We start from the raw sequence: 27,460 nt of genomic DNA, 5'->3' as shown, positions 1-27,460 counted from the left end.
TGTTTATTTCTTAGCACGAGCCTCCAGCACAGGTCAGACCTGCTGTTTTTAGTTGGATGTGGAAGCTGGCAGTGGTCATTATAAAGAAGTAGGGGGAAATTGGGGTTCATTAGAACAGAGTAGCACCTATTCTTGCCCAATGATATCAAGTGCCAACTCATTAGCACTTTATGTATCATCGGCACATCTCCCTAATAGGGAGATGCAAGTGTCCCAATGCATAATAGATTCTCTCGACCATGTGGATATAGTCTGCTAAATGGCAAAGATGGTTTTCTAAAGCAGCGAAGAGGGCATTGGCCTATGCGAGGAACAAAACTGGGCCCGCGACACTGCCTTGGGCACTCGAGTCTTCCATTTGCGGAGATGATGAAAGGATATTTTCAAGTGCTTGATCATTGAAAACATTCATTCATATCTGCCTGTCATTTGTGTTCTGGTAGCCACAACTGCCTTGACCTCCCATGCTCCTCTGCAATCTGCCATATAAAACACAATGCTGTTTGTGTGTTTGTACAGATGTCTGTCCCCCTTCATAAGGGTAGGTTTTAAAGGCCAATCTTTCAACACAAATGTGTGTTCACTACGTTATATTTTTGAGGATAAAACAAACTCGAAAAACATTTTCCATAAAAGAGTAATTATGTCTCCTCTATTGGAATTGTGGACGGTGGCTTGCAAACCGAGCCTCAAGGGCGGTGTACAGAAATATTTTTTTAAAATAACAATAAATAAAAGGCGCAGGGAGGAAAAATTTGCTGCACATGATGCTCAACACGTGCAAAGTAAAATGAATGTTCATTTACATCCGTATGATGTCTCATAAATAAAAACAGATAGCCTGACACTAGGCCGAGGCTTCAGACATTGGCACGCTCACAAGGCTGCGCCGTCGAATAAACAGTCCCAACCCATCATATTTAACGGGCTTTTTGTAGTCGTATAATAAAACTAATGCTATAGGAAATAAGCTATCCTATTGTCTGGATGACAGTCAAGCAATTTAAATGACCTACATGTGGCTGTATTCTGATTCAGTGCATTTAAATATAATATACTGGGGGAGTGTGGGGAGGGAGGTTGGGGGGGGGGGGCAGGGAAATCTCGTAATATTATCTTTGCACATTTCTAAAATGTTTTACGTTCCTTATCGTGGCAGGACATGCCATTCACCTGTGAAGGCCTTTCACCAGACATAATCATCAATCCACATGCCATCCCCTCACGCATGACCATTGGACATCTTATTGAGTGTCTGCAAGGCAAGGTGACTATTAGAAACATTCAATGCCACGCAAGTAATCATTCTCTGTGATGAAAGCCAGCTTTTTAAACCATGGAAGCAAACATTGTAAAGCAAACTAAATTTTGACTAATGTGTGGGTCTTTTCAGAAAGTGGTGGAGGGAGGGGGGGATGAGGGGGAGGATGGAGTTTGTCTTTTTATATCGTGAGAATGTTCGATTGTTGTGCAGGTCTCAGCCAACAAGGGAGAGATTGGAGATGCAACGCCTTTTAATGACACGGTCAATGTGCAGAAAATCTCGAACCTGCTACAAGAATATGGCTATCACCTGCGAGGAAATGAGGTGCAAACACTCTGGCTCTGGCCGTATAAATACCTCATCACATGAAAGGTTACCCAAGTTTGTGAGCAAATGCAGGTGCAATTCATATATACCAAGGAACACATTCTCCATCTCAAATGATGCAGACAATTGGCTTCAGAGGATTCAAAAAGTTATTTGTCAGTGAGTGTGTTAGTGTTATCCTGAGGACATTTGACCCAGACCTCATTCCATCTCGACTCCACAGTACCTTTTGAAAAGAGTAGGCCCATTGTGCACTAGTTCCCTTGCAAAATAAGTGGGGAAGGGGAGAATAAGTGGGGTGGATTAACGGGGGTAGAAAAGATCAAGGTTTTGGATGGGGGAAGATAAGAGATGGTGGTGAACAGCTGTTTTAAAGACCTGGAGGGAAGAGTCGGATTGAAGAGAGTGTGGGAGTTTGTTCCAGAGGTGGGAAAAAAGAGGAATGAAAGAGTGAAGGTGAGCAGAGAGCCGAGATTTTGGAAGTTTAACCAGAAGAGGGGTTGCTGGCACATCTTGTGTGTCCTCTGGAAACATTTGGGGGGCAGAGCACAGAGCTAGGGGTGCATGGGCATTTGGAGCTCGATTTGAAAGGTACAACTTCAAGATCTCCAATTCATATTTTTTAGATATTGCCTACTTTTTGTATTATGACATCACTGGCAGCCATATTGTGTTTCAGACCAACCTGTTTTAATTAAATGTCCCCATAGGTAGTCGAACATATATTTTGAGTGTCGCATTGGTTGATTTAAAGAAGTTTCAGAGAAGATGAACTTTAAAGGTTTTTCTTTGATCCAATATGGCTACCAGACCAGGTGACTAAAGACGTCATTGTTATCAAATCATATTTACAATGCGTAGGTAGTCAATCACATTCATAAACTTTCGCATCGACCAGTTAAGTGGTCTGAGATGATTTTCAAAGGTTTTCTTATGATCCAATTTGGCTGCCATACCATGTGACTGATGTCATTGTTATATAATATTATCGATGTTATTAATATTATGTTATTAATGTTATTAATATTATTATTGTTAACAAACAATATTTCCGTTGGGTAGTTTATCACAAATTTAAAGTTTCGCGTTGATCGGTTAAGCAGTTTGAGAGAAGATTATGAAGGTTTTTCCTGTAATTCAACAGGGCGGCCAAACTAAATCAAAATTAAAGTACTTTTGGGACCTTTAAACCTTACGATGACCTACTTCTAGGTGGAGGGGGAGGAGGCTGTGAGCAAACTTGAGTTCTACCACACCAAAGGTCATTTCAGCCAAGTTTGGTCACAATCCCATCAGCAGTTTCAGAAAAGTTTTTAGGGCCGGGCGGATGGACGTACCATGCACCATTCCCATAAGAGCAACTAAACTATGTACCAGGTAAGATAATAATAACACGAGTTATTTTACAAGGAACGTCTATGCAGGAGGCCACTAGGCCCATCAAAGTGTGCACCATTATTACGAACCTACAATTGTTTGCTTTATCTTTTTAAAATTCTGAGGCTAAATCAAGGAAGCAGCACATACCATCTTTAGGTCATCTCATCTCAATTCTCGAGACATTATAATGATGTCTGTCCGTCCATTAACTTTTTGCTATTTTTACTACTCCTGTTGGGACAGACTCGTCCGGGGATTTGAACCACTGACCTCAGGGTCAGGACGGACACTCTAACCATCACACCACCGAGATGTGGTTTGACGTGATGTGGTACAATCTTGTGCGATAGAATAAGCTGTTGGTGTACTTGTACCAAAGCTGAATATACGTCTAAATTGGACATATGAACCCGTGATACAAAATAATATAATGTACCAACTCTCTTTTGTACTTGAAATCTCTTAAAGACAGCTGTAAATAATATAGTCTTTCTTGGCTTTCTCGATATCATTTAAATCGCTCTGTGATTGATTCATCAAAAGCACTTTTTGATCGTATTTTTGTTTTGAGCTATTACTATAGTGACCCTGGTGTTGGGCTAGCGGCTAGGGTGCCGGCTTAGGATACCTAGGATCCTGGGTTCGAATCCCGGTCGATCGCTGAATTAACGCCAGGGGGGTTGACTCAGCCTGTCATCCTTCCGAGGTCGGCAAATTGAGAACCAGTTCACTGGTAATTCCCTGCTTGTCGTTAAAGGCGGCAAAAAGGGTTGGCGTCAGGAAGGGCATCCGGCCGTAAAACATTGCTTCAAAAAGGGGACCGAAAAACAACAACAACCATGGTCCCCGAAAAAGGCCAACCCCCGCTTTGCGGGGAAAAATGGCCTCTAAAGGTGGTTATTTTTTTATATATATACGAAAGTGAACGCCCCCTCCCCTTGTACTTGTTCTCCACAGGTTTTATATAACGGATTGAGTGGACGCAAAATAAGCTCCCAGGTATTCATTGGTCCGACGTACTACCAGCGGCTCAAGCACATGGTGGATGATAAGATCCACTCCCGTGCTCGCGGACCCTTGCAGATTCTTGTCCGGCAGCCGATGGAGGGTCGCTCCCGGTAAGTACCATGTTGGTGACAGATGCCACCTGGGGAAACCTCCCTCTTATTAGTCCCCTACCGGTGTACACCGGAGGGGACTATAGGTTTGCACGCCGTCTGTCTGTCAGTCTGTCACGCAAAGAACAGTTTTCCGGGCTTTTTTTCTAAACTCTTAAAGCTCATGATTTCAAACTTGGCACATGGTTTCCTCATGATAAGTTACAGATCAAGTTCGAACTTCACGACGTTTCGATCATTTTTGACAAAGTTATGGCACTTTGAACTTTGGGAATTCTGATAATTCTGATGATCCTTAACTCAGTGCCATTTTAAGTTTTAATTTCATTTAAAAACCAATTTCTCTGCAATAATTGGACCGATTGAGATCAAATTTTCACCGTAGGGGGGACTCTGTCTGTAGAATATTTTAATGGTAATTATGACGTCACAGGTCACGTGGTTTGGCCGCCATATTGTTTTTCATGAAAACATGAAAACCCCTTTTTCTCTGCAACGGCTGAACAGATCGAGGCCAAACTTTCAGGCAGAATCGCATACCCATGACGAACAAAAAAGTCAGCGAGCATGACATCATGCATCACATGGTTTCAGAGTTATGACGTTTTTAAGCATGAACCTTTAAAACCGAGCTCCTCCCTCATTTTTGAACCAATCGAGGGGAAACATCACAGATCTGTTCAGCGTGTCAATCTACTAAAATGTCCTTTTGGAATTTGCGATAGGTCACGTGGTTTGGCAGATATCGTTAATTAAACGAAATTTTTTTTTTTTAAATGGGTATCTCTTGAATCGCTAGTACCTCAGACCGTGAGTTGGTAATTATATAATTCACACAGTGCAATACGTGCAGGCCGCTCCACGGAGCGACCTTGCGGGCTTATCAACGAGGCGAGGCGCGACACACGTGTCTCAGCATACTTCAGATCAAGTTTAAAAACCAGCATCAACCGTGCATAAATTTGCATATTCGATCATTTTTGGCAAAGTTATGGCACTTTGAACTTTGGTAGGGGACATGTATTGCAGCGCAATACTCAGAATGCTTGTTTGTACGTGCGTTGATGGTATTCATGTCGTACTTTTGTAGAATAACGAGATTAATTTTTATTTTCCAATCACACCTATGCTAAGAAAGACGATTCAATTTAAATTTTCACGACCTTTACTATTTTAGCTCCGGCCATGAAAATATCTCATGCAAAAAACACAAGTTATTGTTGTTCTGCAGAAGCTGTATGAAATGTACCCACGATGATGACAACACCAACATGGATGCTGAAAGGCCTGTTTAAGCTTGGCTGTGGTTTTATCTGAGCATATAATATAACATCTTGTTGAATCAGTGAACACCTTAAACCAGCCAAGCATGTGAGCTCTTCAAGAAACCAAGACTTGAGTGTCGGATTATCATTATTTGAGGCCCACAAAAATTGCTTCTGATCATCAACGTGCAATTCTTGTTCTTTTAAGTTCCAAAAGCACCATGGAGGACAAAGGCATTAGTGGACATCAGTGTTCTTTAACATGAAATAGGACAGTAGTAGACAATGGACAAACATGTTAAATGCTATTGGAACCTTGGCTCTCCGCATGCGCCAGCGGTTCGGATGGGAAAACTTAACAGGCAAATCCAATTACTTTTATCAAACTAAAATACGCAATTTGGAGTCTGTCTGTGACAGGGACTCTGACCGCCATACATTTGGTCGTTACTTATCCAATTACAATCAAACTTGACAGGAGGAATAAGGGTCACACGATGGAGGTTGTAGCAACGTCATTTGCCCCTCTCTCCAAGGGGATTTTCTGCCTTGGGCAAAAATCCGTGTTAAGGTGTATTGATAGCTTATCGTGGTGTTTTTCCATGGCCACTTGTATTAACAAAAGTAAAAATAACAAATGATAATAGCACAATATTCATGTTATTACAAAATATTAATACTAATAATATTCCTCCCCCCCACCCCCAACCCCACCCCCACCCCCTCCAAGGGGTTTTCCCTCCTCAGACAAATATCGTGTCGACATGTATAAAGAGCTTATCGTGGCATTTCGTGGGGCACCCCTACAGGAAGTAAAAATAAAATAAAAAGTTAAACCGCAAACACAGATTACCTTTTTAAACAGTCGCTACTGCTGTTTAACACTAAACTTAAAGGGAGGAAAGCCGACATTCTTGAGGCATGTGATTATCCCATAGCCGATAGACGAAGGGGCCCTAGCCTAGATCTACTGTAATCTATATACCCCAAAGAGGATAACAACATGACCCTTCCTGTCACTTGTAGGGGGTAGGTGTACTAGTTTCTTTCAAAATAGCATCGGTGCTGAAGCCTGGGTTTCTGCTTTGCACGTTAGGGATGGAGGACTGCGCTTCGGCGAGATGGAGAGGGACTGCCAGATCGCGCATGGTGCCACACAGTTCCTTCTGGAGCGGCTTTTCGAGGTCTCGGACCCGTACCAAGTGCACGTCTGCAATCGCTGTGGTCTGATAGCCGTGGCCAATATACGGACACATTTGTACAGCTGCCGGGGCTGCCAAAACAATACACAGGCAAGTGATCATGGGCACTCGGCTTTAAGCACCCGGTTTCAGACCAGCGATGCTGGAAAGAAAATCCACGATGCAATTTTGGATTTGATGAACATGGTTATCAGATGCAATGTACTTACTCTGGACCAATATGGAATGAAATTTTAATGTCAATATAGCAAATTAATAACGGGGAAAATGTTAGCATTTGCATCTCATTACGCACACTTCTTCCTCCCAACCACTTCATTGCTTTGCTCATAATTATTTACCAAAATTATTTATTTATGCAGTGATCCAGGCTCTCGGCCTGTGTTGGAGCTTGCAGATAAACCACATTCAGGACACACTAGCTCTTCCATGAGCCTCGATGTTGTGGACTAAAAAGACATGAATATACCTCTGAATACCTTCATATGATTTGCAAAGACAGTAGCAGGTAATGGACAAACCAAAGGAGTACGAGATGGGGTTTTTTTTCGATACAACATCGAGGCTCATGGAAGAGTATGGTGATGGAGGCAACAAACTAAACATGGGGCTGCAATTGGACACAAGTAAGAAAGAGGAAGGAAGGAAATATCAGTAAGAGGGCAGTTCGATAAATGGAAGAAAAGGGAGTGAAGGTGTGCAGTCAGCCTAGATTGTAAGTTTAACCAGGAGGTTGCTCGAGGAGCATGTGCACCCTGGAGGAGCTGGGGAGGGTCAGAGGGCGAGAGAGCTGCAGCACAAGAGAGGTGGTATAAAAGAGGACATTGACCAATCTGTGATGAGAGCAACAGGCTTGTGCTTGGGACTCATTGAACCTCGGGTCCCAACAGCATGATATTTTTTTCTTTTTTTTGTATACAAGATCGAGGCTCATGAAAGAGCTAACATTAATCACAAAAAAAAAAAATCAAACGGACACATAAAACATATAATAAGGGGAGCGGTAGACAAGATGGGGAGAGATGGGGAAGCACACAAACACAACATTTGAGAGCAGGGACATCGGGAGATCTGTGGGAGGGAGGGCTTGGGGGAGGAGGCGTGGGAAGGGGATAGGGGGAGTGGGAGAAGTGCAAAACACATGGACAACTTGGGGTTCAGATGGAAACACCTGCAGGCCAACCTTGTTCACTAAATTGCTCCATTTTACAAAAGCAGAGATTCCATGCGTATAATACTTTACTGGTTTGTTATTTTGAATTTTTTCATATTTTCTGATCTAATTTCTACCGTTTGCAGATATCATTGGTTCGGATGCCATACGCCTGCAAACTTCTCTTCCAGGAACTCCTGTCCATGAGCATTGCCCCACGCATGATGGTTTCATGAGCATTCAAACGGTAGTTATTTTTTTCAACAAACATGTCTCCAGGCCATGTTCAAGCTCAGAGTTGACATGCAACCTCACTGAGGTGTATTGAAGCAATCATGTACTGAAATGGCGTCTTTCGTGAATCATCTTTTACACCAATATGGAAACGAATTTTTATTAAGTAGTTGAGAAAGTTCCACAACTGCCTGTCGGGATCAATGCGCTTTTAAACAACTTTCATTCATGGGTAGTTTTAGTGGTTTAAAAGAAGTGTTGGCAGCTCAGGGATGACTCCTTCTCCAACACATGATACTTTAGCAGCTCGTTTGAACCCAAAGAACAGCGAGTAAGTCAAAGCCAAACGTGCATCGACCGATGGTAAAGGAAATAGAGATCGTGTTACGAATACAATCGGAGTCAAGAAAATATTTCCCCTAAAAAAATTGTATTCATACCGTGGGGTTGACACGGTATGGTGTAAGTTATTGAACTCGACAGCTTTCGAGACGCATTATAATAAACGAGTTTCGAAACGATAAAGGATTATGTTTTGATTCTGGAACGGGAGGTTATCACATTTCATGGATAGACGTACATCTACTACAGATTAAAAACTATAAGTGCATTCGGTAGAGCGCATACCTCCGCCAGGCTGAACAGTTCATGGTTTCTATCCCACCGACAGGCCGAATCTGGATTCGGACCTGAACCAAAATCGAATCAGCTTATTCTTGTCACCGAACAAACTTGTCCAACAAGTTTATTCATAACTCGTCCGTAACTTTTTTTTAAATGTTAAAAAAAAACGTTTCACCCAGTCTCTCAATGGTGAAGAATCGCTTCAAAAATTAAATAATTCTCGTATCCGAATCAACATTCAGATCTTCACCAAAATCAAATTGATTCGTCCTCGTCTCAAAAACAATCTGTCCACCAAGTTTAGTCTAAATCCGTCCATAACTTTTTGAGATATCGTGCTATATATCGGTTTTGGCCCCATCTCCCAATGGTGAAGAATCACTTGTTAATTAAATAATTCTCGTATCCGAATCCATATTCAGATCTTCACCAAAATCGAATCCATTCGGTCTCGTCACACACACATTTACACCAAGTATCATCCAAATCCGTCCATAACTTTTTCAGATATCCTGCTATGCATCGTGTTTGGCCCCATCTCCCAATGGTGAAGAATCGCTTAACATTCTCCGAGAACTAGCCGGATCCGAATCCGGATCTTCACCAAAATCTAATCATCTCGTCCTTGTCACAATGTGACAAGGTGATGATGTCACATACGCTACATCTCTGCCAAATTTCGTCCGAATCTGTCCACAACTTTTTGAGAAATCTTGTTCACAAACAGACAGTGGTGGTACATAACCTCCATCCACCTTTGGTGGTGGAGGTAAAAAAAAAAACCGAAACGGACTTCAACAAAAGGAAAAATAACCAATTGATGGGACTGGATTAAGAGTATTGATCCAAGTGTGAGCTTCTCTCGTATCCTCTATGTGATCTAGCGCATCTAGCGCACATCGAGTACAAAGTGTTTATTCCACATTTACAAGATTTACATTTGCATTGGAGGAATGAAAATCAATTCCGTATAATAATAATGAGAGACTGGTGATAAGTTTCCTACATTGGTTCGAAGTCGCACACAGCTGGCAAATGGAAAACAAGAACCCTCTACTTGAACTGGTTGTCAATAAGAGTTCCTTTCAGCTTGGCTTTCTTTGCTTCCTGTTCAGCCTGAAAAAGGGAAATAAAACAGAGATTAAACATCATACTAAAGTGATGAACATACTTGATCATAAACAAATATCCACTGCGAATCACGAAGTTAATAGAACTAAACAAGCAGGTATGTACAAACCATACCCAGAGGAAGATAACACCAGAGTTTCCCTTAGCATTGTGGGATTTGAGGAGATAGCCACAAGAATGGTAGAGTGTGTGTGTGTGTGTGTGTGTGTGTGTGTGTGTGTGTGTGTGTGTGTGTGTGTGTGTTTTATTGGTATATCAAGGAGATCATCTGCCTGGGGGACGGCCAGACGGAAGCCCCTGGAGCACCTGTGGGAAGTGGGCGCCGCTACGTGCTGCTCCGGCGCATGCTCCCACGATACCTGGCCTGACCTGATTTATTATCATACCATACAGCGTCTAAATAAAATGCATCCAGACTTTCATTCTGCACAGCCTTATGGGTAACAGCTTACTAATGTGCAATCATTCCATCACATGCTCATGCCATCTGTTAGGTATTAGTAACATCACCCTAGCCCTCTGTTTGCTATTTAATTAATTTTTCTGAAATAAAGTTTGAATACACTTAAGTTGTACACCTGGTATACAATTCAATAAGTGTTTGCTTGTTTGACACCTATACACTCTTGAATAGCTGGATGACCTCCATGTACTTCTGAATGAGTCGAAAACCGGTGCTTGAACTTGGGGTGTTCTTGAACGTTTTAGGCGGTAAAATAATTCAGCCTTGGCGGATCAGGGGAGGGGGATGATACCAATTACCTTTTGTAAATGTGCATCATATAGCGCCACCTGCTGGAAGCCGGAATAACGAGTCGTAATAAAACACTCCACAGACATCACAAAGTGGGAGTATTAACCTGTATCAAAGCACGGTTCTGTACTGGTATACATAAAGTGATAACAACATAATTAGGAGTCTGTCCAGTTCCCCGCCTCCTTCTCACTGTCGTCACTGTTGACATAATTACCTCCGCCACACAAAGTGAGCAGTGGTTATGTTTTCACCCATGTCTGTCTGTTTGTCTGTGATTAGGATATCTCAAAAGGTTATAAATGGATTCGGACAAAACTTGGTGGATGGGTTGGGTATGTATCAAGGAGGAATTTATTCAATTTTTGTAAATATCCGAATACGGATCTGGATACGAGAATTTTTTATTATTAAAATAAATAATGGGACTGGGGATCAAGACGTTGGAACTTGGAATGGATCTAGCACACAAACACAATGTATAAAGATGGGGAAGGGAGAGGGGGCAATGACATAAACTTATGGCACAGTAGAAACTAAACCCCACTATGGTGCCCACTTACTCACTCCAAACCAATGGGGACCATGAAAGGATTTTGGGAGGTGTTGCAGAAGCGGTCATCATATGGTGGTGATGTCCTAACGCACCGCAGGCTCAACTCCAACAACTCTATTTGTCGCCCGCACACAAACTCTGCCTTGTGCCTGTACGTTGTCCAGCTTTATCCCTTCCAGTGGACCCACCCGTTGGCATGCCTCCCAGTCCATGCCTGGCCCCCCAATGTCCCAGGGGTGGGCGTTCGCACAGCCTGCAGTGCTCAGCCTTCCATACAACACCGCAACATGCATTTTAAGGCCATGTTCCCTGCTAGAGCGGGGGTTAGCCTTGCGGTCCCCATGACAATCTTCTCCATTTTGCCCTATTTTCTGCATCTCTCCTTGTTAACCCCCTTGCCCACATTTCTTCTTCCACCATCTTTAGCCAAGTCTTTCTCGGTCTTCCCCATCCTCTACTTCCTTCTACATTAACTTCCATCACTCTTCTCAACCAGTCACTTTCATCCTTCCTCAATACATGACCAAACCATCTCAACCTGTTCCTCTTCACAGCATCAATCACAGGCAATATTCCCATCATCTTTCGCAATTCATCATTTGTCTTCCTCTCTCTCAACGATACTCCGCACATCCATCGAACCATTCGCATTTCCACCCTTTCCAGCCTTCGTTGCTGCTCTACGTTCATTACCCATGTCTCGCTCCCATAAATCATAACACTTCTCACACATGCAGCATACACCTTTCCCTTCAGCTTCAGCGACACTCTCCTCCTCATCAGCACGCCACTCAGTTCCCGAAACTTCTTCCATGCACATCTCACTCGAGCAACCGTTGCAGAGTCTGATCCACCTTCTCCATTCAGCATGTCTCCGAGGTAGCAAAATGTTTTCACACCTTCCAGCTTCACGCCGTCTCCAAGATCCAACTCAACATTTCCTCCATCTGCAGCTCCCTCTGTGCACACCTTACATTTGAATGTAGCTGCCACACTGGTTAATGACCCTCTCAGACCACTACATTTTTGATGAACCCACTCAGCACACATTGTACATTGAATGGAGTTCACTCCGACACCCTTCCTGCACACAGCACAGGGCCACTTCCCAGTTCTTTCCACCTCACCACATGCTTTACCACTTGCCATCACCTTTGTCTTTCCGATATTCACCTTCAGACCTTTTGTCTCCATACATTCCTTCCACTTGTTCATCTTTTCCTTCAGTCCATCCATACTTTCCGCAATCAACACCAGATCATCTGCATACAACAACTCCCACGGTAAACCCTCCTTTACGGTCTGAGCCAGCACCTCCATCACAGCTACAAATAGTTGTGGACTTAGTACCGACCCCTGATGCACTCCCACCTTCACCTCAAACTCACCACTGTTCCCGTCCTTCGTCCTTACAGCTGTGCGTGCTCTTTTGTACATTGCCATCACTACTCTGATCAACCATTCCTCCACTCCTAACTTCCTCAATGCCCATGTCAATACTTTGCGTGGAACCCTATCGAATGCTTTCTCCAGATCAACAAACCCAAAAAACAACTTCTCAGTTGTTTCTTCTTCCTTCGTGTATAAGCCTTCCATGGCAGCAAATATTACCATGCGTGTCATGCCGGCATCGCTGAGCTTGCCCCGGTGGGCCACAAAGATGATCTATGGGTCCGTTCACGAAGCACTATCTATTCCTGAGCCGACGTATCTCCCATCCTTGCCTGACCGGAACATGTATGCAATTCACAATCTCAGTATTACCTCTATCGGTAACAACACCACCTTCCTCGGCACACATAACAAGACACATTAACCTAACATGTCCCTGTTTACAATGGAAGAATCTATCCGATTTGAGCACACGGACCATACTATCTTATCAGTTCTAAATAGGAATCCCATCCTCCCTTTTCCCTCAACACTAGTAATATTGCACACTTGGGCACATTGCCATATTCATATGGTTCAATTATAGGGATATGTCTGCAAAAACAGATCTTCTGCAACATAAGAAAAACGTTTACTTGTGATCAGTGGATTCTGGTGAATTGTGACGACGAATACCAAATAAAAAAAAAAGAAAACTAGAATGACACTTCGACGTCAACCGATATGCCTCCGCCCACATTATTACATCATAATACCTACTTGTATCAAGTTTGATTTAAATCCCTTCAGCTGTTCTCAAGTTATCACATTTTTATCTAACATAACCTTTGACCTATTGATGCCATAATCCAATCAGATAATCTTTGCATCATATATACTTATACTAAATTTGTTAAAAATCCCATCACTGGTTCACAAGTTGGTGCGGCAACATACATTTTACTTAACATGACCTCTGACCTTTGAGCTCTTGACCCCAAAATCAAATCAATTCATCTTTGCATCACAATAATAGCCTGGTGTTGGCTTAGCGGTTAGGCTGCAGGCTTGGGATCCGAGGATCCTGAGTTTGAATCCCGGTCGATAGCTGAATTAACGCCAGGGGGGTTGACTCAATTTGCCAACCTCGGAAGGATGGCAGGCTGAGTACCAGCTTGCTGGGATGAATGATCCCGGTGTGTACCCCGATTTAGAATAGGTACGCCGTATCCCTGCGCATCGTAAGAGGCGACTAAGGGTTGGCGTCGAAGGGCATCCGGCCATAAAAAACATTGCCTCAAAACAGAGAACCATGATCGTCATGGCCCGGTGGCCCCCCCTCCCCCCATAAGGCTAGCCCCTACTCTAGCGGGGAAAAATGGCCTTAAAACGATCATTCATTCATTCATTTGCATCAAAATACATTCTTGTACCAACTTTGGTCAGAATCCCACCACTGCTTCACAAGTTATTGTGGTAACAGTATTTCAGTATTCAGAAACAGTTTCAGTAACAGAAAACTATTTCTACCTAACATGACCTCTGACCTTTGACCTCGTGACCCCAAAATCTAATTAGTTCATCTTTACCTCATTATACATACCTGCAGCAAGTTTGACCAAGATCTCCAACTGTTCTCAAGTTATCGCAGTAACAACCTATCACAGACAGACGGACGGACGGACAGCCAAACGGATGGACAACCCAAAAACATAATGCCTCCGGCGATTTCGTTGGTGGAGGCATTTAAAAAAAAAAAAAAAATCCCTCATGTGCCATAAGGGGAGAAAAGGAAGGTAATTCGAAACCTGCGTTCACCATGGTGAGCGTGTGTCACATCGAACGGATGTTTCAGAGTAAGTACAAGTATACCTGCCTCTGAGCTGTCTAGTCTGGGTTCGATGCCTGACCATGACTACAAACTGTCTCATTGGTGCTCTGCAGATAGCGCGTCCTCGGATCAACGTCAATCAAGCTGAGCCATCTCAAAGCATTAGGTAGTAAACGTTAAAGATCCCACAATGTCTTTTCATAAAGGGATGGTAAGTTATCTCCAGCACACGGAACAAATTCTAAATTCCTACCCAAACGTACAGAGGGCACTGCCACAAGACAAATGCATGACCCAGCACAAACTTGTAATCGACTCCCAGCCCCCAATATGGATATGATACGATGCATGCCTACATGGAGGAAGAGGAACCAGCATCAAGGTTCGTAATCAGCTCTGCCCAAAACAGGTATAGGGATAAAGAACGTACCATTTCCTGCAGCCGTTTCTTGTTTACACCCTTCCGCTCCAGCTGTTTTTCGATCACCTTCGCATTGCTGGCATAAGAATCTGCCACTTCACGCTGGGGTAACAAGAGGCAACACATCAAACGCTCATTCTGGCATGTAAAGGACAGGAATGCAGTGGATGCGGAAAAAAAAAAAAAAAAAAAAAAAAAAAAAAAATAGTACTCCGGACGAATCCCCATGTGTTTAAACGAAAGCCATGTTAAGGTGTATAGAGCAGCTTAATCTGTCCTTCCACAGAATGCAATTCTAATTACAAAATAAATAACAAAAACAATGATAACATTGTAACAAAGCATATATTAATTCATTTAGTCCAATGGACCAACGGGCCTACGAGTAATATTAAACTACAAAGTACACCTTCCCCAAACATTGAATATGTCTAACATTGTTAAGAGGAGGTAGACCCTGTTCAATTTCATATTTTTGCTCATGTCCCTACCAATCAAAACCTTAATTTGCTCGTTTTGTTGGTAACCCGAAACGTTTGCCGGCATTTACAAGTTAACATTTGTTTGAGACGGTATAATTGTCTCAAGCATGCCATTGGTGTATTCTCAAAGGTAACCTTTACTTGTACTATGAATTACATGTACAAGGTAAGTGTTATTTTTGCCATATTTTACCCAGTCTTTTATTTCACGTTGTCAAGCCCTGTTATAGCCTCATCAGCAGAGTAGTCCATGCAAATGCGAGTTGTTTGGCGTGATCGGTTGTTACCACGAACACTTGAGAACAGCAACGAGTTGCGAGATTGCTGGTATGAAAAGCGCTGTAATTTGATCGGGAGGTGTCGTGAAAAAGTCATTTAAAGGTAGATGCTGATTTTATGAACTTTCATTAATCACGAAACATGTTTGTTGGGATAGTCTGTTGGGTACCGTTGGTGAGGTATGTGGATGGACAAAAGGACCACCGAGGCACTCGGAAACATGGTGGTGGGATGATGAAGTTGGAAAGAGGATTGACGAGAAGAGGAAGAAATTCAAGGAGTGGCAGAAGGCGAAGGGTACGGGAGCAGAAACAGCAGAGCATGAAAGTTATAAGGCAGCCAAGAAGGCTGCAAAGAAAGAGGTAGCAAAGGCGCAGGAGGCATGTAGGAAAATGTTCGGAGAACGCTTGGATTCGGAAGAGGGTCAGAGAGCGGTATTCAGGATTGCAAAGCAGATAGCGAAAGAGAGGTGTGATGTGATGGGGGTGAGTTGCTTGAAGGATGAAGTGGGACAAATCGTTGTGGACCCAGATGGAATTAAAGGAAGATGGAAAAGATATATGGAAATGCTGTTGAATACAGAGAATGAATGGGATGGCAACATAGAGAGTAACCCAGTTTTAGGACCGGCAGAGAAGATAACCGAGAAGGAAGTTGAGGAAGCGATAAAAGCAATGAAGAATAGAAAAGCGGGAGGGCCGACGGGAGTTGTGGGAGATATGTTGAAGGCAGCAGGAAGTTGGCGTGTGAAGAGAATGACAGAGATCTGTAATCTGGTGGTGAAAGAAGGCCGCATTCCAGTGGATTGGGAACCGAGTACCCTCGTCCCTCTATACAAGGGGAAAGGTGACCCTCTGGAGTGTGGCTCGTACCGAGCGATAAAGTTATTGGAGCATGGAATGAAGGTATTGGAAAGGGTGTTGGAGAGGAGGATAAGGAAGAAGGTGAAGATCGACGAAATGCAGTTTGGATTTATGCCAGGAAGAGGAACGACAGACGCGCTCTTTATTGTGAGGCAGTTGCAGGAGAAGTACATGGAGAAGAGGAAGAAGTTGTTTCTTGGGTTTGTTGATCTGGAGAAAGCATTCGATAGGGTTCCACACAAAGTATTGACATGGGCATTGAGGAAGTTAGAAGTGGAGGAATGGTTGATCAGAGTTGTGATGGCAATGTACAATAGAGCGCGCACAGCTGTAAGGTCGAAGGACGGGAACAGTGGTGAGTGAGGTGAAGGTGGGAGTGCATCAGGGGTCAGTACTAAGTCCACTACTATTTGTAGCTGTGATGGAGGTGCTGGCTCAGACCATAAAGGAGGGTTTACCGTGGGAGTTGTTGTATGCAGATGATCTGGTGTTGATTGCGGAAAGTATGGATGGACTGAAGGAAAAGATGAACAAGTGGAAGGAATGTACGGAGACAAAAGGTCTGAAAGTGAATATAGGAAAGACGAAGGTGATGGCAAGTGGTAAAGCATGTGGTGAGGTGGAAAGAACTGGGAAGTGGCCCTGTGCTGTGTGCAGGAAGGGTGTCGGAGTGAACTCCATTCAATGTACAATGTGCGCTGAGTGGGTTCATCAAAAATGTAGTGGTCTGAGAGTGTCATTAACCAGTGTGGCAGCTACATTCAAATGTAAGGTGTGCACAGAGGGAGCTGCAGATGGAGGAAATGTTGAGTTGGATCTTGGAGACGGCATGAAGCTGGAAGGTGTGAAAACATTTTGCTATCTGAGACATGCTGAATGGAGAAGGTGGATCACTCGGCAACGGTTGCTAGAGTGAGATGTGCATGGAAGACGTTTCAGGAACCGAGTGGCGTGCTGATGAGGAGGGGAGTGTCGTTGAAGTTGAAGGGAAAGGTGTATGCTGCATGTGTGAGAAGTGTTATGATTTATGGGAGCGAGACATGGGTCATGAATGTAGAGCAGCAACGAAGGCTGGAAAGGGTGGAAATGCAAATGGGTGAATGTGCGGAGTGTCGCTGAGAAAAAAAAAAAACCCACCTTTAGAGGCCATTTTTCCCCGCAAGCGGGGGTTGGCCTTTTTCGGGAACCGTGGTTGTTGTTGTTTTTCGGTCCCCTTTTTGAAGCAATGGTTTACGGCCGGATGCCCTTCCTGACGCCAACCCTTTTTGCCGCCTTTAACGACAAACAGGGAATTACCAGTGAACTGGTCCTCAATTAGCCGACCTCGGAAGGATGACAGGCTGAGTCAACCCCCCTGGCGTTAATTCAGCGATCGACCGGGATTCGAACCCAGGATCCTAGGATCCTAAGCTGACACCCTAGCCGCTAGCCCAACACCAGTGGATTACCCAACAACACCAGAGGAAGACAAATGATGAATTGCGAAAGATGATGGGAATAGAGCCTGTGATTGATGCTGTGAAGAGGAACAGGTTGAGATGGTTTGGTCATGTGTTGAGGAAGGATGAAAGTGACTGGTTGAGAAGAGTGATGGAAATAAATGTAGAAGGAAGTAGAGGATGGGGAAGACCGAGAAAGACTTGGCTAAAGACGGTGGAAGAAGACATGCGGGCAAGGGGGTTAACAAGGAGAGATGCAGAAAATAAGGCAAAATGGAGACGATTGTCATGGGGACTGCAAGACTAACCCCCGCTCTTGCAGGGAAAATGGCCTTAAAATGCATGTTGTTGTTGTCGATTAATCACGAAACAAAAAGACATAAAATGCCATAACCCCCACCGTGGTTTCAGTAATTTTACTGTACAGAGTTAAAAGGCTGTCAGTTGGCCATCTTTGGTCAGATGCCAAAACAAAATCTTATGCAAATGTGTAACCATGTATTGTCTTTTGTGCAAAGTTTGAAGAAAATTGGTCCATGCATGTCCGAGAAATGGATGGGGACACGTTTAAGTAACAAAATGGCCACCAGTCGGCCATATTGGATCCAATCTCGAAATAAAAATGATGTGCATATTTAAACCATCATTCTTTATCTGTGTGCGAAATTTGAACAAGATTGGTAAATGCATGTCCGAGAAATAGTTGAGGATGTGGTCAATATCAGTTTTTTTTACAACTAAAATGGCCGCATGTCTACCAGTCGGCCATCTTTGATCAGATCGCAAAATTTAAGTGAGGTGCACATGTATGCCATCATGTACCGTGGTTGGGCCAAGTTTGAACAAAATTGGACCATGCATGTCTGAGAAATTGTTGGAGACACGTTTATGTAACAAAATGGCCACTAGTCGGCAATCTTGGATCTGATCTCGAGAAAAAAAATGATGTGCATATGTAAGCCATCATTCATTATCCGTGTGCCACGTTTGTACAACATCGGTCCATACATCTCCGAGATATGGTTGCAGACGCATGGACGGACGGACGAGACCAAATCCATAAGGCCCCATTTCGTCCAATTGGGGGCTAATAAAAATACATTCGGGCCACCAAAAAAGGTGGTGGGTCCCCCCCAAAAAAAAAAGAAAAAAAAAGTTTAGGTGGCCCGGGAGACTACAAGAAAAAAAAAAATTGTGACTCCTACTCACATTTCATCAAATTATTTTAACTAGCAGAGTACGTGCCCTACTGGTGATCTTGTTCCAAGCAACATATTATACTGACGCATCCCTTTATTTGGGCGGTGTATAGGCAAACGACTGCTGCCTTAATCGCTCCTGGAAATAAATAAAAATAACCCAGGTTGAGTTCATGAAGCAAAAATATGTGTACTGCTTATGTACATATATAATACATCGTGGCAGATAATTCCAATTGCACCACCGCTCCCCACCCCAAAGAAAGAAAATGTGAAGATGAGCAGAAAAAGAAAAAAAAACTTTGAGGCACAACTTCAGGGTCTCCTCTTTAATCCCTGAAACTTTCAGCTTCCTTGGTCAAATCCTCCCAGAGTAGTAGATGATAGATACATACATCCATACAAACATACATATGCCATAGCTCCTTTTTTCAAGAAAGATTAGTATGCAAAATCAAAAGTACATGCAAGGGCTGAGTGGCTGCAGAGGTTTATCCCAAAATGATGAACTCACAGTTAGACTCAATGCACATGTTTGACCGAGTGTATGCATACAGACAAACAATTATGACAACTCACCGCTTCAATCTCCTCCTCCTCTTCATCAATGGTAGAGACTGTGACAGAGCCAAACTTGCCCATATCCTTGGTGCGTTTGGTCATGATCACCTACCAAAAACAGCACCACATGAAGTGTTATGACAAACGACGATGTCACAGTTCATAACTAGTAAATGTATGGTGATGCATTGCTAAGCCACTGGAAAAAAATATATATATACATACATCCCATTGGCCTGATAGGATGGCCTCGAGGTACGCAAACTCACCTCTAAGCTGTCTAACCTAGGTTCGAATCCCGACCCAGCTATAAACTGTCATCCCAATGTTTCACAGGCAGGGCTATTCATTAATGTGTGCGTTTCCTCGGACAGACGTTAAGTGGCGTCCCGTCTGTCACGTTCGTTGGTGGACGTTAAAGATCGCATGGTGTCCTTCGTGAAGAGTAGGCGAGCTATCGCCGGCACACTGAACAAATTCCACATCCCTGCTCTAACCAGCAGAGAGCATTGCATCAGCAGCACAGCCACGCCCTCAGCCAATGATGCACATGAACGAAGAATATCGCAAATGATGATCCAAACGTTTTCAAACAGCTCCACATCCAAAGTGATGACTCCAAAGCAAGTCGCCGACTGGGCATCCTCCGTCGTGCGAAGTCCTTCCTTGGCACACCTGAGCTCCTCACCACATACAAGGCTTTCATCCGCAGCTCAATGGAGAACTGCTCTCCCCTCTGGGCCGGTGCTCCTGCCTCACACCTAGCTCGGCTTCACGCTGTTGAAACCAAAGCGTTCAGAATCATTGGAATCTCCTGCGATGAAGCTATCTCAGAGGGCCCTTCACTCACTCACCGCAGGCAGGTAGGTGGTCTTTGTCTTCTACCGACTCCTTTCCGGCCTTGCTCCCCCTGCTCTGTCTGTGCTCTGCCCCCAAATATTCCTACAGGTCGCACAAGATCTGCCAGCAACCCTCTTATGGTTAAACTGCCAAAATCTAGGCTCTCTGCTCACCTTCACTCTTTCATTCCCCTTTTCTCCCACCTCTGGAACAAACTCCCCCACTCCCTTCAATCCCACTCCTCCCTCCAGGTCTTTAAAACAGCTGTTCACCACCATCTCTTATCTTCCCCCATCCAAAACCTTGATCTTTTCTACCCCCGCTAATTCACCCCAGATCCACTTTTTTGAAATTCAAACTTCTTTCCTGGAAGTCCTTGCAGTGTCCATATGTTTTATACCTCTCCCACCCCCTCCTCCCAAGCCTCCCCCCCCCCCACCCCCACCAAGCCCTCTCCCTCCCACATATCTCTCGATGTCCCTGCTCTCAAATGTTGTTTGTGTCCTTCCCCCTCTTTCCCCATCTTGTCTACCGCTCCCTGTATTATATGTTTTATGTGTCGGTTTGACTTTGTGTGATTAATGTTAGCTCTTTCACGAGCCTCGATCTTGTACACAAAAAGAAAAAATCCATTGAGAAAACTTTGCACTCATGTATCTTGTGAATGACAGAGCTGAAAGTGCCGGTGTTAATGTTTCTTCAAGAAGAGCACGACAGACGAGCGCAAAGTGGTCTCAATGGATGTGAAGCTGTTCGAAAACCTTTGCCTCTTCCCATCAAAGGTTAGGCCACTCATCTTTGGGTGTGTGCTCTCATAACTACACTTTTGTCACCTTCTTTGGTTGTTCTCCTTGCTGCTTGTAAATGTTGACACTGGCAAGGCTTTGGCCGGCCTTCACGACCGCACCATCCACAATGAAAGTGACAGTTGCAGCCTTTTCCTGATGGTAGTAGAAGAGTAGGAGGCCACACCTGGTCAAAATACACTCCATTAATATGCTGCTAATTGTCCGCATAAATGTTACAACACATCTAGGCTTGGAAAACCCATTGGCTTACGATTTAATAACCTTGCATTGAAACCCGGCAGAGAATCCAGATTCTACAAAATGAAACTTGGAATAAAAAAATTTTAAAACCACCTTTAGAGGCCATTTTTTCCCCGCAAGCGGGGGTTGGCCTTTTTCGGGGACCGTGGTTGTTGTTGTTTTTCGGTCCCCTTTTTGAAGCAATGTTTTACGGCCGGATGCCCTTCCTGCCGCCAACCCTTTTTGTCGCCTTTTACGACAAACAGGGAATTACCAGTGAACTGGTACTCAATTAGCCCACCTCGGAAGGATGACAGGCTGAGTCAACCCCCCTGGCGTTAATTCAGCGATCGACCAGGATTCGAACCCAGGATCCTAGGATCCTAAGCCAGCACCCTAGCCGCTAGCCCAACACCAGGGATACAAAATGAAACTTGGAATGCAAGATGAAAATAAAATCATACTTTTTGCACTTCTTTCTGAACTGCTTTTCAATTCCATCAATCCTGCAGAAGACAAAGCGAACAGTGTGACAAAAAAAAACAAATTGCAAAAAATAAATAAATAAATTTTACCGTTAAAATCTATGAGATCCAAAACTCTGCGATGAAAGGATGCAAGCTCACTGTACATGAGGTCCAATTATTCCTCTGGCACATCTTTATTTGGGCAGTGTATAGGCAACAGACCGCTGCTTTTATCACTTCCGAAAATAAAAATAACCTGGCACTACTATCCAAACGTCCACCACGTATGATGTAAATAACCATCAGTTATATACCTACCACATGTAAATAACCATCACAGTCACATACCTGATACGTATTATGCAAATAACTATTACAATCACATACCTGCCACATATGTAAATAACCATCACAGTCACATACCTGCTCCGCATTATGTAAATAACCATCACAGTCACATACCTGCCACATATAATGTAAAAAAAATAACTATCACAATCACATACCTGCTGCGTATTATGTAAATAACCATCAGTCACATATCTGCTACGTATTATGTAAATAACCATCACAATCACATACATGCCACGTATGATGTAAATAACCATCATAATCACATTCCTGCCATGTATGATGTAAGTAACCATCATAGTCACATACCTGCCACGTATGATGTAAATAACCATCATAGTCACATATCTGCTACGTATGATGTAAATAAGCATCATAATCACATTCCTGCCACGTATGATGTAAATAAGCATCACAGTCACATACCTGCCACATATGATGCAAATAACCATCATAATCACATTCCTGCCACGTACGATGAAAATAACCATCATAATCGCATACCTGCGCAAGTACACGGTTCCATCCTGCTCCAAGTTGGAGAATTTGTGCGCGTGCTTCCCTCCATCCAGGACTCGGGCATGGTCTCTACGTCGTAAAGGTAGCTTCTCCATGCTACAGTCTGCTCCACACGTACAAAATAATACAACATACTTCCTGGGTTTTACCAAACTAGTGGGAATCTCATACAACAATCTTAATGTATGTAGCATGTCTTAATAGTTTCCAGACCCCTTGGAACGTATTCCCGGTGCCGGCGATAGCTTGCCTTCTCTTCACAAAGAACACCGTGGAATTTTGAACTTCCAACGAATGCCGACAGATGGGATGCTGGTTTAACATCCATCCAAGGGACAGCACACAACTCATGAATCACCATGTCCACGAAACACCAGGATGACAGTTTATAGCTGGGACAGGATTGGAACCCAGGCTAGACAGCTCAGAGGCGAGTGTGCGTACCTCTAGGCATCCGGTCTGTCCATTATTCACTCTTAACAATAACAACCAAAAGCATTTTGCGTTTTCTTTCACATAAAAGCTTTGAAAACCAGAAGATTTTATGTGAATGCAATCATGGATGGTTCTGTGCCAATGGAAGATATTTTGACGGCCACTCAAATTGTAGGTGGTGTGTGAAAAGGTCCACAGCACGAGCCTCGACCCCCCCCCCCCTATCCCACAGGACGAGCCATGGCCCTGGGCCACGGCCCCCACATGGCGGGTTTGTGAATTTGTGAGAGGGAAAAAGGCATATTGCATATCTTGTGGATACTGTTGATGGGAGGAAGGACAAGAATGTGCCATTCCTTGGAGGATCCTCAAGCCAGGGACCCGTCTGCCAGTATTGACTAAAGTATTGTCGCGTTCCCTGTGATAAAAAAAATCCTCCAAGGAAACAGATTGCCGAACGAGCTTTAACTCCGAGGCGTTCAATTCAATATGACGGTATTCGTTACACGCGAGGGAAAGGGGGATGACGAACTTATATGGAGGGCTTCCACCCGACTTTTTTCGCACCTGGATAAATTAATTCAAACTACACAGAAGTAAAATGTACAACAAAAATACCGGATTTATTAAAGAAAACGCCGGTCACAAAATAATGCACGATAAACTAAATTCCTAATTGGAGCACTCCCACAAAGACCCGAATACAGACAAAGGATAAAATAACTGGAAAATAAATAGGTTTGATTTGGGGCACTTATCTCCAATCGGCTGGTTTATCTCGTCAGGAATCGTCAAAGATCGTCTGAGGCATCGGCGGGAAACGCACGTTTGTTGGTGCGAACTAGGCCTCACTCCTGGCCTCGCCGAGAGCGCAGCGAGCAGGCAGCGCCCGTCCACTCATCGTTCTTGCTTGGGAAACCGCAGTCCTCAGTCGCAGCTATTCCTCCTCACAACCACTAGCAAGATGTCCTCATCACAACCGTTCGCAATGAAGCGTTCTTGTGCAAAAGCAATAGCGACCGTTTGCTATGGATCCAGAACGAGAAGGCAAGATGTTGGCACACGACCGTTCACCACCAGCTCCCAAAACGAGCAGGAGCGAGAGGGGGCGTCGATGCTGAGGGAGAGCTTTTCGGCGACCATTCACCAACAAAGTCCGGACCCAAAGAGAGAAAATGTCTGCCGCTCCAACTATTTTGTACTTGAAGCTCCGACGTCATCCCACGACGTCTCAGTCTCCGCTCCTATCAGTGAGCCTCATCTTACCAGTGCTTGTGCCAATCAAATCCCGGTTCAATCACTGCTCTTCGAGGCGTGGCTCATGGCCCTGCCTGTGCCTGTGCGCTCACCAAGACAATGTTGTTCGTGGTAGTGCTCGATTCCTGGTTTCCGGTTGGTTTTTAATTAGTGTAGTTAATGGCCGATTTCTTACTTGGTGTTTAGTGCGGTGTCATAAGGAACACAGGAAAAGATTACAGAAGCAATTACGTACAGGGGATTAATAACCCATAATCCCTCGCTAATTAACAAACCCCACCCCTCTCATGGGGACGAAGATACACTTGCACGACATCCGGTCTACACAAATTTCCTACTTATGATACATCGAGGTTTCCTCTTCTTCACGACAGTCGGAGCACACACTACCTCTGCAATTCTACTTGGACTAAGGTATTGCCTACCCTCTACATATGTAACGGTATGTTCCAGATCCCACAGCTTATTGGCTTTTGACAGAGTGGGTGAGTCATTACCGGCACCCTCAACAAACTCCAAATTCCTGCTCTAACCTACAGGGAGCTCTACATCAGTGTGCCTACAGGGACATCCAACGCTGCTACCCACAGCCACATGCTCCATACAAAAGAAGGAAAGATGCAACCAGCAGCCCAAATGCTAAAAGCCCAAATGAGTCCAATATTCATTCGCTAATGACTACAACCCATTTGAGAGGAATTTTTTTTTTTTTTTTTGTATACCGAATCGAGGCTCGTGAAAGAGCTAACATTTATTTCACAAATAAATCAACAAGACAAACAAAATATATAAAAAGAGGGAGCAGAAGACAAGATGGGGAGAGAAGGGGAAGCACACAAACACAACATTTGAGAGCAGGGAGAAGTGTGGGAGGGAGAGGGCTTGGGGGGAGGAGGCGTGGGAAGGGGGGGTGGGGGGGGAGGTATAAAACACAAGGAGCCCAAGGACTTCCAGGACAGAAGTTGGTGTTTCAAAAAAAAAGTGTAGGATTTTGGGTGAAATTAGCAGGGGTAGAAAAGATCAAGGTTTTGGATGGGGGAAGATAAGAGATGGTGGTGAACAGCTGTTTTAAAGACCTGGAGGGTGGAGTGGGATTGAAGAGAGTGAGGGAGTTTGTTCCGGAGGCGGGAGAAAAGAGGAATTAAGGAGTGAAGGTGAGCAGAAAGTCTTGATTTTGGCAGTTTAACCATAAGAGGGTTGCAGGCAGATCTTGTGCGACCTGTAGGAATATTTGGGGGACAGAGCCCAGAGAGAGCTGGGGGGGGCAAGGCCAGAGAGGAGTCGGTAGAAGACAGAAAGACCACCTACCTGCCTGCGGTGAGTGAGTGAAAGGCCCTTGGAGTTAGCTTTATCGTGGGAGATTCCAATGATTCTGAACGCTTTGGTTTCAACAGCGTGAAGACGAGCTGGGTGTGAGGCAGGAGCACCAGACCAGAGGGGAGAGCAGTATTCCATAGAGCTGCGGATGAAAGCCTTGTAAGTGGTGAGGAGCTCAGGTGTGCCAAGGAAGGACTTCGCACGACGGAGGATGCCCAGTCGGCGACTGGCTTTGGAGGCCAGATTTGAAATGTGGTTTTCCCAGGAAAGATCATGGCAGATAGTGAGACCCAAAAGCTTGAGTGACAGAACTTCTTGGAGAGGATTATCCAGAAAGTGGATGGGAGCGTTGTCCAGTCGGTCTTTTCGGAGAGACATCGTAAGAGTGTGAGATTTGTCAGGATTGAAAGACATGTTCCACTTGTTTGACCAGTCTGATTTTGTCCAGGTCTGCAGAGAGTGAGGAGGCTGCAGACTGCCGATTTGAGGGATGAGGAATGGAGCGGCAGATAGTGGAGTCATCAGCAAAGAGATAGAGAGGATTTTCCAGAGAGTCGGAGAGGTCATTGATGAAGACCAGAAATAGCACAGGGCCCAGAACACTACCTTGGGGAACTCCAGCCAGAACAGGAAGGGAAGATGAGAGAAATCCATTCAGGGCCACACGTTGACTACGACTAGAGAGGAAGTCCGCCAGCCATGCGTGGAGATTTCCATGGATACCAAAGGAGGAGAGTTTGGTGAGCAGAGCGGGGTGCCAGACCGTATCGAAGGCACGTGAAATGTCAAGGGAGACAGCTCTAATTTCCTGTCAAGTTTCCTGAATGCATGCAACAATGTAGAATGGAAACAGATCAACTCGCAGGAATGATTTAAACCAGCAGCTGAGTTTTCTATATGTATGAATGAAGTCTTTCAATCCTGGAAAATGTCACAATCTTTCCATGTCACTCCAGAAGGATCGTCAAGCTAACCCTCCGATCTAGTTCCTTTGTCAGCCACAGGAAGAGCTTCAATCTTTTGAATGTATCGGCGTTACCATCAGCCATGACATTTGACGCACCAAGCACATAGCAGAGCTGGTCTCCAAAGTTAGTCATAGACTGGCCATCCTCAGTTGATCCAAATCATTCCTTGAGAAATCACAACTACTCTCAGCCTACAACGCCTTCACCCGTATCTTAATGGAGTGTTGCTCTCCCCTATGGGTTGGCACTCCAGCATCATCAGATTTATTTTAGAAGTTTACCGCCGTTGATGTAGCGTCTTTTACATCACCTCATTTAAAACATTAAGCCTGGTGTTGATTTAACGTCTAAGGTGGCTGGCTTAAGATCTTAGGGTGTTGAGTTCAAGCCCCTGTTGTGCCGTTAAATCAAATCAACAACAGGCAGGTCAACTCAGCCTGTCATCCTTCCGAGGTCGGGAAAATGAGTACCAGCTAGCTGGTAAGGGGGCACTGCATCAGCAACACAGCTACACTTCCAGAAAATGATGCAACCAGCAGCCACAGACTGCATACAAAACAACACCATTACGGTTACCTCCGCCACCGAAGGTCTTTATCCGCGATGTGATGACTAACAGTGACTTACCCAGGATGAGAACCATTTGTCCGCACAAACAGTAATACACCTGCAAGGGCCGCTCCGCCTCGTACTCCTCCCGATCCCGAGTATCGGAGCACACGACACTACGGGAAACAACCTTCGGCATTGTGCAGCCTTATGATAAAACAGCACTTCCGGGTCACAGGGTTCAAGGAAATCTCCTTCACGCATTTCCGGTTTCG

The 27,460-nt window shown here is 44.3% G+C and overlaps 2 protein-coding genes across 3 annotated transcripts in view; one reads left to right on the top strand and one right to left on the bottom strand.

The window, feature by feature from the left end:
* Positions 1–8,465, top strand: part of LOC137437035 (DNA-directed RNA polymerase II subunit RPB2-like) — a 122,334-nt gene extending 113,869 nt beyond the window's left edge. Inside the window, exons 21-25 of the mRNA XM_068131351.2 lie at positions 1,160–1,267; positions 1,475–1,588; positions 3,929–4,089; positions 6,451–6,646; positions 7,856–8,465. Of these exons, the coding sequence (XP_067987452.1) occupies positions 1,160–1,267; positions 1,475–1,588; positions 3,929–4,089; positions 6,451–6,646; positions 7,856–7,945 (669 nt within the window). The 3' untranslated portion in view covers positions 7,946–8,465. The remainder of the gene's footprint in view (positions 1–1,159; positions 1,268–1,474; positions 1,589–3,928; positions 4,090–6,450; positions 6,647–7,855) is intronic.
* On the bottom strand, positions 5,592–27,440 carry STEEP1 (STING1 ER exit protein 1). 2 transcript variants are annotated; one of them, XM_068131356.2, is made up of 8 exons: positions 27,264–27,440; positions 22,645–22,762; positions 21,787–21,828; positions 21,128–21,266; positions 19,473–19,562; positions 14,641–14,733; positions 9,574–9,683; positions 5,592–6,627 (listed from the first exon to the last, which is right to left on the bottom strand). In XM_068131356.2, the coding sequence occupies exons 1-7, from the start codon at positions 27,382–27,384 to the stop codon at positions 9,621–9,623; spliced, it is 666 nt and encodes a 221-aa protein (XP_067987457.1). In that variant the 5' UTR covers positions 27,385–27,440; the 3' UTR covers positions 5,592–6,627; positions 9,574–9,620. The 2 variants fall into 2 exon arrangements, with proteins under 2 accessions (XP_067987457.1, XP_067987456.1); XM_068131355.2 differs by lacking the exon at positions 5,592–6,627 and having other exon boundaries at positions 9,467–9,683; positions 27,264–27,422.
* Positions 27,441–27,460: the final 20 nt, after the last annotated feature.

This window comes from Myxine glutinosa, chromosome 11 (assembly GCF_964187855.1).
Source record: "Myxine glutinosa chromosome 11, kmMyxGlut1.1, whole genome shotgun sequence".
Lineage (NCBI taxonomy): Eukaryota > Metazoa > Chordata > Myxini > Myxiniformes > Myxinidae > Myxine > Myxine glutinosa.
This window is presented reverse-complemented; position numbering and strand designations above follow the sequence as displayed.

Coding starts and splice junctions, on each gene's coding strand:
- STEEP1 (XM_068131356.2), bottom strand. CDS start 27,384: ATGCCGAAGGTTGTTTCCCGTAGTGTCGTGTGCTCCGATACTCGGGAT. Junction 19,563..21,127: donor AAGGAGAACAACCAAAGAAG/GTGACAAAAGTG, acceptor TGTTTTTGGTAG/GTGATCATGACCAAACGCAC. Junction 14,734..19,472: donor AGGAGGAGGAGATTGAAGCG/GTGAGTTGTCAT, acceptor TTGTTACCCCAG/CGTGAAGTGGCAGATTCTTA.